This window comes from Mizuhopecten yessoensis, unplaced genomic scaffold (genome assembly GCF_002113885.1).
Source record: "Mizuhopecten yessoensis strain PY_sf001 unplaced genomic scaffold, ASM211388v2 scaffold716225, whole genome shotgun sequence".
Taxonomy (NCBI): domain Eukaryota; kingdom Metazoa; phylum Mollusca; class Bivalvia; order Pectinida; family Pectinidae; genus Mizuhopecten; species Mizuhopecten yessoensis.
Genome location: NW_018480010.1, coordinates 314242 through 327094, shown reverse-complemented (window position 1 = coordinate 327094; position 12853 = coordinate 314242). Strand labels below are relative to the sequence as shown.

The 12853-nt window shown below is 36.7% G+C and overlaps 1 protein-coding gene across 3 annotated transcripts in view; it reads right to left on the bottom strand.

Annotated features, from left to right (window-relative positions):
- Window positions 1-12853, bottom strand: part of LOC110442192 (retinoic acid receptor alpha-A-like) — a 39452-nt gene that overhangs the window by 11120 nt on the left and 15479 nt on the right. For 2 of the 3 annotated variants that reach the window (XM_021485682.1, XM_021485683.1), the window contains exon 4: window positions 983-1120. In XM_021485682.1, the coding sequence (XP_021341357.1) occupies window positions 983-1120 (138 nt within the window). Of the gene's footprint in view, window positions 1-982; window positions 1121-6731; window positions 7572-12853 lie in introns of those variants that run through there. The other variant, XM_021485684.1, reaches the window with a different exon arrangement.

Sequence of the window (12853 nt, the reverse complement as noted above, 5' to 3'; positions counted from 1 at the left end):
ATTTTTTAAGCAAGTTAACACATTTACCCCTGAAGACACATTCAAACTCTTCCGATTCAAAGGTTGGAATAGTTTATTTTGAAATTCAGGGATGAATGAGTTAAGGATAATGATTGGATGTCACCGTGGTTTACATTTGGTATAATAATAATAACAACTCGAGGTTCTAATTATATACCGCTTTATCACAACCTAGTTCATAGGTTGTTTCAAAGCGGTTCACAAATTAATATCCGTGGTTATAGGGCCTTTGCAACCAGACAATATCTTTCTCAACTCCCTGAGGAGCATACAGCCGGAGCTGCCATTTTGGTGCTAACAGCTAGCATTCAACAATTCTAGCACTGCCCAACCACGTACTCATTTACAGCTGAGTAGACTGGAACAAGCGGAGTAAAGTATCTTGCTCAAAGATACAACACAGTTCCGTGCCGTGACTCAAACACGCAACCCTTCGGTCACGAGCCTGGCATCCTACCACTAGACTACCGTGCCTATATCTACCCTTGATTACTGGCCCGCCCAAAGCTTGGTTAGAGTAAACCAGTGGTTATAGGGAAAAGTTTCAAAAGTGAATGCAACAAAATTCATAACATCTGTTATCATTCAATGCTTAAGATTTGTAGTGACAGATCAGATTGATGTGTTTTGAAGATTTATCTGCCTTTAAAAGCCCTTGTTTCTTAGTGGCAAAATTTGATTTTTTCACTAACCACTGGTTTATGTTAACTGACCAAGCCAGTCCAGCACTGGGCCATCTGCTTGGTCCAAAATATGTGTTCAGGGATATATCTGACCGGTGAAAAAGAATACGTACTGGGAGAGATGGTTAGTCATAAGTTATATATATCACAGGGGATTTTATTGGTCCAGATTTATATGTTCAAGGAGATCTGATATGTCTAAATATTTATAGAACCATAAGTCTGATATATAGTAACCTAGTACAACTTTTTTCCCACTCAGCGTTCCCTTTACTTACATTTATGTGGATTTGGGTGGTGCTGAGGTAGGTATCCCTGTTTCTGGTTGTATATGTACTGGTCATAGGCATTGGGCGGTAAGTATCCTCCATGGTCCATACCAGGGTCAAGGCCATAGGGGCTATCACTCATGGCAGCTGGAAAAGAAGCAAAGGTCAAGGTCAAAAGTGGGTAAGTCAGTAAAAGCTTGATGCTTCCAAAGCGAAACAGCGTTGGATATATCAGGTATATCTTCTACCCAAAATAATGGCATGCTTCATATCTATCACGTTTGAAATCAAGCAAAAGGTCTAGGTCAGTGTAAAGTATGAAGAATGATAAGTTTAGCACTCATAATTAATGAAGGGTGTGTTGGATGTACAACACCTTCTAGTTATGATAATAATGTAAGACTTGTCCAAATCCACTCATAGGATCCGGTCAGACAATCCAAGGTCAAGGTCAAGGTCAAAGTGATAATTTCTATGAAAATTAATTAAGGATCCTTGTCCCACTGTATGTAGGCATAGCACTAGAGAGTTCTTCTGTAGTGTTTTTGTACATTAACCTTCCCTTAATGTTCCCTTTAACCCTTTCACCACTGTAGACCATAATAGACTCATCCATATCAATGCATGGTAGAGTCTACTAAAGGTACATAGGGGGGTGAAAGGGTCAATATAACTGTAACCCAACTATAGCAGGGTACAACTGTTGACCGAGTACTTCAGACAGTATTATGATGGGGGTCTGAGTTCGAATCCTGGTCTGCTTATGCTGCTTATACTGATTCCCAAACTTTTTTGATGCATTGACATGTTTGTTGGTTACTATCATAGAAAATACATTGAATATTTATTGTTTTTTCCATTGAATACCAGATATATGTTATGTGCATCTGATATTGTAGTGTGAAAATATTGGTGCATTTAATTCTGCCATACTTATAGCCTCTGTAGAATACGGTGCAGAATGACCCTGGAATTTTACGTAAAGATAACAGGTACAACTAAATACCCGTGGTCATATACAGGTAGGTAATGATTCTTCCCCTACTGATTTAGCACTACATATCAATGTCACCTTGACTTTTGAGTAGATGTACATATATATGTATACTCTGCAACATATAGTATGATATCACGCATCAAAGATTACTCCACTCGTGATACATGCTATTACGACACTTTTGTGACCGATTTAAATTGTGTTTTGTGATGTGTTACATAACAGTGCAGTATAATGTGTGCACCTTCCAGCGTACACCTATCAAACCCAGGTCTCTGCTGCGTTGATGTTTAACTCATTCACCCCTGAAATTTCATAATGAACTATTCCAACCTTTGCATTTGAAGAGTTCAAATGTTTATTCAGGGGTGAATGAATTAAAAAAGTTCACCTTATTTTTACATGCCGGTTCAAAATATATGTACAATCAGTACTCAATCTTATTCTCTATTTTTATCTATGAGAAAGAGGGCCACACAGGCCGTGTGGTAAATGCATTTGACCATCTAAGACCACTAGCCTTCCACCACTGGGTCAAGGATTCGCGGCCTACGTGAGGCATTCACCAGGTACTTTGTACAGGTCAATGTTTTTTTCTCCAGGTACTCCAGTTGTCCTCCACCACCAAACGTTTGCATGTCCTTAATTGACCCTAGCAGTTAATTGGACCCAAAGCACAAACATACAAACAATTTCTATGAGAAAGTCTGAAAATTAAAATGGTTGTTATCACATCTCTCACATACCAGCTATCTTGTGCGCAGTCATAGTTATAAAGCTTCATTTAACATCAAGTCTCTAATGGCAATACCAAAGAAACATACAAAGGGGACACAACTCTACCACTACTATTTATTTAACTAGAATAACCCTAACATCCCATTATAAAAGAATCAACAGAGTCCATACCCACCAGTTGAATGGAGAACAGGACATACCCACCAGTTGAATGGAGAACAGGACATACACACCGGTTGAATGGAGAACAGGACATACACACCGGTTGAATGGAGAACAGGACATACCCACCGGTTGAATGGAGAACAGGACATACACACAAGTCCAATGTAGAACAGGACATACCCACCAGTCCAATGGAGAACAGGAAATACCCACCAGTCCAATGTAGAAAAGGACATACCCACCAGTCCAATGTAGAACAGTACATCCCCACCAGTCCAATGGAGAACAGGACATACCCACGAGTCCAATGGAGAACAGGACATACCCACCAGTCCAATGGGGAACAGGACATACACACCGGTTGATTGGAGAACAGGACATACACACCGGTTGAATGGAAAACAGGACATACCCACCAGTCCAATGTAGAACAGGACCTACCCACCAGTCCAATGGAGAACAGGACATACCCACCAGTTGAATGGAGAACAGGACATACCCTCCGGTTGAATGGAGAACAGGACATACCCACCAGTCCAATGTAGAACAGGACATACCCACCGGTTCATAGGAGTAACTGTTTGAACTCTATTGTTTATTTGATGCAATGCCCTTTGGGAAAACAGATTTTGAGAGACAACCTATCTCATTGGTTTGAGTGACAATTTGCCTGTCACAGATATTACATGTCAATATGAAGGACATGCACTTGCTCCAGAAAATGGTCCATTTGTAAAGGTCATGCACAAGTTGCAGAGGACATTCTACCTTAATACTAGAAAGAAAACATATACTAAGGTGAAAATTTCTAAACATTTCATCAGTCCATGGCCAGTAGTTTGGGAACAGATCAACCAAAAGAAGGCAGGCCACTCCATTTTATAACCCCATTGAGCTGAAGGATCTACCATTTCATTTTTGTTGAAATTTGTCCAGTTCTTTCGCATGAATGCTTTTTTTATGCAAATCAACCTATGTGATCCCTAAAGGACTCTGCCCCCCTTTATTTGTTTATAACTGTTGATCCCCATGGCCCAAGGATTCTAAATTTGGCTAAATTCCGAAAAGTTTAGGAAAAGATGTTGAAAAACTGAAGTAGACAGATATTCAGGATAAAATGAATGATGAAGGACAGACGAAACATCACATAAAAATGAAGGTGAAAAATCTTGATTTTCCGTCTGAATACAGAGGCTCGGTTAATGTACACTGTATGCTAAATATTTCTAAATTTTGTTTGTGTTATTGATCGAAAGGGACTGAAGAGTTCTGGTAAGTAGAACTTGACACTGTGCCAATTGCCAGACAAACAGGGCTGTGCAAATCATGATCTCCACAGCTTTCAGGTCACATCTGTTCCCTGTAGATAGTAGGATATGCTTACAAAGTATGACCACATATGTTACATAAAACAAAAACCATAAAATTTGTGTACATTGTACTTATATCATTATCTGTATATATATTAATATTCATACGAAATTTAAACCTCTCTTTATATGACCCTAGCTTTTCTGAGGATGTTAAACCCAAATTAAAAAAATAATGGAAAAAAAATTATACCAAATACTGAACTCAAGCTGACTTTTTTTAATATCCCCATAACAAAATATGAATCATGAATGGGACAATCGGGGTCGGTGGTGGAGGTTGTATTACAGACTCCATTGTAAATCACGTTGATCATGACTCCTACATTACTTCAATGGTCTTTAAGCATAATTGATACAGACTTTTGGTCAATTTTTCTTTTTCAAAAACTGGTGAAAAAGGATCCTGGTAAAAATGAACCAAGGGTGATAACTGTGTATATACAGTGAAGCAAAAAGGCACTAACTTAGAATGCAACACGCTACCATCCCAAAAGGTGCTCCCATACAAAATTACAATTACAGGTGAACGAGTTTTTTTTAATTAACCCCTAGACAAAGTGACAAACACATCCATAGACTGTCTTGATCTATGACGGAAAGATGCAAACACAAAAGGCATCCCATTCGGTAGTACAGAACCAGTTTATAACAAGAGGCCCATGGGCCTTAACGGTCACCTGAGTCCTACAGTATTTATTTTTGTTGTTGAAATATGTACCAATTTGAGTAAAAAATAGTTAAGTATAATGTTAACTTAACTTTGTCAGGACCATGAGCTGATCATTCCTAGACCGATTTTAAATAAGATCGGCCTATTAGAAATTGTTTTTAAGTTTAGAATAGGTATTTACAAAATAGCGGCTGTGGTGGCCATATTGGATTTCTGATTGACCTGAAAAATAACAACACTTTGTCAGGACCATGAGGCGATCATTCCTACCAACTTTCAGTTCAATCGGTCCAGCAGAACTTGACTTTAAGTTTGAAATAGGTTTTCAAAATGGCGGCCGTGGCGGCCATATTGGATTTCTGATCGACCCGAAAAATAACAACACTTTGTCAGGACCATGAGGCGATCATTCCTACCAACTTTCAGTTCAATCGGTCCAGCAGAACTTGACTTTAAGTTTGAAATAGGTTTTCAAAATGGCGGCCGTGGCGGCCATATTGGATTTCTGATCGACCCGAAAAATAACAACACTTTGTCAGGACCATGAGGCGATCATTCCTACCAACTTTCAGTTCAATCGGCCCAGCAGAACTTGACTTTAAGTTTGAAATGTAAAATGTTAACGGACGACGGACGACGGACGACGGACGACGACGGACGAAAACGGATAGCAATAGGTCACTTGAGCTAAAGCTCAGGTGACCTAAAAACAAAAACCATAAAATGTGTGTACATCGTATTTATATCATTATCTATATATATTAATATACATACCAAATTTAAACCTCTCTTTATATGACCCTAGCTGTTCTGAGGATGTTAAACCCAAATAAAAAAAAAGGGAAAACATAATATACCAAATACTGAATTCAATTTTTATAAGCTGACTTTTTTTAATATCCTAGTACAGAACCAGGATTAATAAGTCCCGATGTGGACTTAGGGTTCAGTGTGAACTATATAGTGGAATCAGCAAGATATACACTTATACACTGACGTGTCTACCGAAACATGTCAACAATGAAACGTCTACTGTAACAGAGTCCTTGGTGTTGCGATGCTCCTTCACTTACTTTATTGAATTTATTACTCTTGGATGGAGCTCTGTTTGAATACCCTTGTGATATCCACCTCGGATTCCCGAGTACCGGACAGACCACAGACTATTGTCCGTAGGATGTTGGATCTCCGTGCCGGATAATTGTGTTGGTTTACCAACATTTTTATTCTACTTTTTCTTATACACTGACTGTATATATCTAGGGATCACCAAACACTGTAGGCATTGGAAGCTGTTTTTGGCTATCCTAAGGTTAGCTGTCATCAGAACCATTAGGCGTCCTATTTAACTTCAGACTGTTATACTATATTGCTGTAACCATGATTGAGCTACCTAGTCAATGGCAGTGTACTGGCCCAAACGTGCTACAGTTATATATCCAAACAAAAGTTAAGGGGAGGTTACTGTATATAGGGAAAAAAGTAGAGAACAGACTGGAACAGTGATCCTTAACTCATTCACCCCTAAAGACACATTTGAGCCCTTCCAACTCACAGGTAGGAATAGTTCATTATTAAACTTCAGGGGTGATTGAGTTAATCGTCTAAGTTACTATAAGTGTGTATCTTTGATTTTTTCGATGAAATCTTTTGGCCCTACAACACAATAGCTGCAATACAAATGCCGCAGTGGCGGATCCAGAGGGTTTTGGGGCTTCAGGCCCCCCCCTANCACTCTGCCCTCCCCGCCCCCCTGGAAACCCCTCCAGATAGGTCTCTGGATCCGTTCGTGAATGGGTACTATATTAAACTTACCTTGGAAATCGTACATCAAAGGAAAATCTTGGTAACTCATCTTGTAAAAGAAATTCTTGCTTGAATTAATCCCAAAATAATTCAATCTGAAGAAATCTAGGAAATCTGAACAACTGGTGTTTGACCAAGTCCCAGTAATAGATATAAGTATGTGAGCATACAAGTCCAACAAATAGGATCCAGAAATATAATATACTGATATATACCAGGAAAAGGACTTGAGAAGAAGTTCCACAAATATTATTATGTCTGGATTACATAGAAATATATAATGTTGAACACTCCGTTGTCACAGAAACATTTCATCTAAAACAGGTCGAAGAAACCTAAGGTTGAATTAGTATCAGCATCCTGCAGTCCTCTAGTCCGTCGACAACTCTCGATTATTTTTATCAGCACACGTGTGTTCGGTATAGTGTAGATTGTTTGTTTTCTTTCCCTCCGTGTGATATATACTACATTAAGCCGACTCCTGTGGATGTGGTTTCACAAATACAGTCTGTGACAGCTCTGTGTCAAAATTCAAAACATGCTGCTATATATCCACATCCTTGTTTAGTACATGTGTGTTAACAACAGTGTGCACTCGCTCTTTGACAAAGTGTAAACATTAACACATGTAATAGACACAGGCCAACAGCTGACCACCTGATGGACGTGTATACATCTAAGTGTGGCACTGACATGTGCATCAGTGGCTTCCTGATAAGGTATTTTGATACCTGACAAAAAACATTACACGGGTGCATATCTATATATGCACACACATATACATATGGCCCGATAGGTAGGATGAGAGTAAGATGATAGGGATACACAGTTATCACAGATATAGTTATAGTGTCCACAACTTAGGAGGTCCATTCAGCACCAGACCACAAGGAGCTAGGTATATAGTCAATGGTCACTCACTCAGTCACTGTCCACTACAGTCATTTTGGCTTTACTTGAGTAATTCAACCATGACCATACAGTCTGTCAATGTCTTAAGGCTTATGGTCAGACTTTGTGGGGCACTCTCAGGGAAGTTGTATTTAAAATCTTTACATGACCATCTATTTTTATCAATGAAACGAGGAGTAGTATAAAATTCAGGAGATAACAATCAATATAGAATATGATTTTATGCTGGTCTTTATAGACAGGTGACCAATATACAAAGGTTGCTTTTATGTCTTAAATTGGTCATTATAGAGAGGTGACCTATGTAGAAAGGATGATTGTATATAGTTACAACTGGTCTCTATGGACAGGTGATCAATATAAAGAGGTTATTTGTATATAGCTACAACTGATTGCTATAGACAGGTCATCAATATATAGCGGTTATTTGTATATAGTTACAACTGGTCACTATGGACAGGTGATCAATATATAGATGTTATTTGTATATAGTTATAACTGGTCGCTATGGACAGGTGATCAATATATAGGTTATTTGTATATAGTTACAACTGGTCTCTATGGACAGGTGATCAATATATAGAGGTTATTTGTATCTAGTTACAACTGGTTGCTATGGACAGGTGATCAATATAAAGAGGTTATTTGTATATAGTTACAATCAGTCTCTATGGACAGGTGATCAATATATAGAGGTTATTTGTATAGCTGTAACAAATGGTCGTTATGGACAGATGAACAGTATTCAACTATACCTTTTCGCCATCAATATTAATAATCAAAATAATAATAATGAAATATTGGATGTTTCTACAGGATTTCATTGGGTATCTATACACATGCATATACATACACTACTGTTTGCTAAGGGGGAGAATTTATCAGCAAATGACCACAAGTACGTTTGTTTATTTATATCGTCTCCCAGACCCTATATGAGCCCCACATTCTCACCTATATGATGTGTGTATATATATTGGCCCCTTACCTGTATGGTCATTACCTGTGGAAATGGCTGGACACTGTGAATAACCTCTGACATAAGACTGTGGCAACACTGACCAAATGACCACCAAGTGACCAGCCATACTGACCCTTCAGGCAGCCAATCAGACATATTATGTAACATTACCACATAAGGTACTTGTGAAACACAGATGTAGCTTCACTACATCAGAGGGGTCATTTCAAAACCTATTTTTTTACCTTGACAATCAGGTACACCCTTAATCATTAGATTTCTGTATCTAAAGTAAATTTGAATGTTCCCCTGATGCAATCCAAATACACGCTGGCTATAGTCGGACCTTTGCTACTGATCCAATTTCTCACAGGTTTTAGACAAATCTCATACAAAGCTATTATGCCTATCCGGGACCCCACTTACATTATGTACCTATAGCTATATAGGCAAAGCTTAATCAGTGAGATATTTTTATCATATTATCAAGAATTTAAATTTAGAACAACATATGGCATGTATCAAAAATATTGTAACAGAAAATATATAAAGCTCATTCCTTTATCTCACACATTACGGGGAAATCTGAGTCGAAAATGGATAACACCTTAACAATATCAACTGAAATGTATAAAATACATGCAATCCTTTTTGAGACGATCCCCTACTGACCAGAATGACATCACTGTGTATTGATGAACATGAAGTAATACTACACTGTAACATGTATTACTCAGTTTGTTATCTAAATAACTAAGGTGTATTTCAAGCATAGAATAGTTCAGCCTTCATTTTTTTCTATGGCAGGATTTGGTGAATTACATAACAGACTTAATTTTCTTTTTGCTCTTGGTTAGGTCTTTTTAGTAAACCATCATGTTTACTAACTGAATGATATGAGTCACAAACAAAAGCGAAAAAAATGATATGCAATTTTTTGTTCCGATTTTTTTTTGGGGGGCATTTAGTGGGATTTTTTATCAAATTGTCAGAGAAAGGTTTTGTTTCCTGCCATAAACTAAAACTTTTTCCTTGGTAATGTTTTATAGATGGAACACAAAAGTAATGTCGTCTTTTTATGAGTATTTTAGGTGAGTAGGTTTTTTTTACGATGAAATGATATGTATCATGTGTTTTTAATAGTGTCTCGTAGGTCAACATTTGGCCGGATATTAATTCCTGTTAATTGTTTTTATATTGTATTTGTTTCACTGTGAATTAATATGTGACACTTTAATAGATTTTTTTTTATTATTATTTATTATTATTATTTAAGCCCTGATNATTGTTACGTCACTTGTTTGTGAGAGTAACGTCATCAATTTTTGAGAAAACGACGTAATTTTCTCACACAAACCAATGACGTAACAATCAATACCTGCTCCCAAGAGAAGATAACTCTGCAATACGCAAAGACGGAATACTGACCTCACCAGTTGGTGTTGTATATGACCAGTTGCATGCAAGTGCGGTACCTAAGAATTGCATGACATTTTTTCAATTTCCTTGTATGAACATAAATCGGTTACATACATATTCAATGAAGCATTTTTGTGATTTGCGTCCTACTGGCATGAACACTTAATTTATTTATTTTCTATATTTTCATTAAAAAAAATATTATTAACCTAAACAAAGATATTTCCTTATATTTTCGATATTGAAGTGTCTGTGTTGTCATTTTAAACGAGATTCTGGGACGTCGACAGCCTAACATCACCAAAATGTTTGCTTCTAATTATAACAGTGCATGGTCTCATGTTAACCGAAGCAAGAGGAGAAATTTGAAAATGATTACCACTGATCAAATTGCATTCATAGCCCTATAAAAGCTTATTATGGTTATGCTTATAGAGGTACTTGCAGTGTTAATACGGGTCAATATAAGTCAAAGTAAGGATCACAGAATGTCACCCGGACTAACTTTCATCAAATTTGTTGAAATATTATAAAATTATGTGATAACTTTCAAAATACATATATGATGTATCAGCAGAAAGCTTGTTTAATCTTCTACTTCTCGTAATTTTGTCCATGTAATACTTTTTTTATAAGTTCAAGAATATTCTACACACGTGCTTGCAAAGAGAAAATTCTTCTCACGACAATTCTGAAAACACACTGTGATAATCTGTAATTACTATACTATGAAAAAATAGGTGTACGGAAGACCTCTATAATATTGTTCTCATGATAAAGCCTGAAAAAGAGTGTGATAAACTGTCTATCATCTATATACCACTACATTATATCCATTCATTAAAATTCAACTGAACACCATATTTTATTTTCCAAATTAATTCTAGGCTCACTGATCATTGAGATCCCCAGATAGTGACAAACGTAAACAAACAGATGGTTTGTGCGGAGAAAGACCCTGAACCTTAAAACTTCATGTAAAAAGATATTTTTAAAACAATGCTATTGTCACTGGATTCTCCATATTCACATTTATGCTTTAAATGGCGTTGTTATTATATCCTCACAGTATTTTTATGACAGACTTTTTTCTTACGCTGCACTTTTGTGTGTTAATAATCATCATTATCACCTATATATATATATAGGTTTTTTAGAGGGTCGTTAATTTTATTTTTTCTATATTTACTTCCTTCACATGGACATTTAATCCCTTTTTATTATATAAATATATATGTATGACTTTATACCACCTACTGGAAACGTGATAAAGTCATCATCATGGGTTGGCTGTATGAAAATTAATACTTAAAAAGAACTTGAGAATGTCTTTAGAACAACTTGAGAACAAATTTTCCTACTTATAGGAATGTGTTTTCTGAAAAAAGAGTACATGCTTGTACCAGATGACGTCGTTAACCGGAAATGGTATCCAAACAAAGGCTTGACGTGAGCGATGACAAAATTGAACGTTCTCACAACAAACCCTGAAAACAGTGTGAAAATCTATAATCGCAGGTAGTAACCTGAAGTCGTTTGCATTTTCTTCTTGTACATTTTCACACTGACAGTCCATGATAATGAGTTCATCATGCTAGAGGTACATGGTATGATATATAGATGATATCAACAATCACAATCAGTCAAGGCTGTACCTCAACATGGCCGTCAGATTCCTTCTACACAAGATCTCTCTATAAAAGCAGTGAACAACAGTGTATTGTAATTGCCAATACTTTCGTCTGAGTCTATGTTTCAAGAATTAGCAAACTTGGCACAGTTGCTTTATTCCATACATGTAATCTACTTAATAACTTGAAATCTGCCTGCAATTGATACAGATGTCCTACTTCCACACATACAGAATGAAAGCAAGGTCACGGAGGTCAAGGTCACAAAAACTTCCATACATGTTCTGCTTATAAAGGTTCATAAGTATGTGAAGTTGTGTGACCCTATAGGTGCAGTATGTTGTCAATAACTGACCTTAACACACAAATATAATCAAGGTCACGGAGGTCAAGGTCACAAAAACTTCCATACATGTTTGGCTCATAAAGGTTTATAAGTATGTGAAGTTGTGTGACCCTATAGCTGCAGTACTTACTGTAGTCAATAACTGACCTAAACACACAAATATATTCAAGGTCACTGAGGTCAAGGTCACAACAAATTCATACAACATGTTCTGCTCATTAAGGTTCAAAAGTGAGTGAAGTGGCATGACCCTATAGCTGCAGTACTTAGTCAATAACTGACCTAAACACACAAATATAATAACGGTCATTGAGGTCAAGGTCATAAAAATGAAGTGCAACATGTTCTTTTTACTGTTTAGTATATGAATGACTTTATATTATATTCCGTTTGTTTCAATATCAAATCCTTTTTTCTGAATCTTCAAGGGGCAGCTAATTAGGACAGGTCTTTTTTGTTTGAAACACCCATTAAAGATTATTTACTCAGGGTATATAAAAACATTTTTAGAAGGAATTTTCTTTAAAGCTAAGGTCAATACCACAGTGAATGATAAACAGTGTTATTTTGAGTATAATAGAAAGTCAGCAAAAAAATTGTAAAACTGTTTCAAGTATTTTAGATATACAGTGTGTATTGTTTTGTTCGAAAAATAGACAATAATCAAATATGAAAGTTACCCGTACAGATTTAAACATAAACAAACAAACAAACAAACCTACATGTTTTTGGTTGTTTGGTATATATCACACTTTACCCTAAGAGTTACTTCTCTTAGACCATTTCATTAGTATTACTAGATTAATTTAGGTGTTCATCAGTATCACACATATATTAACTCATTCACCCCTGAAGTTTCATA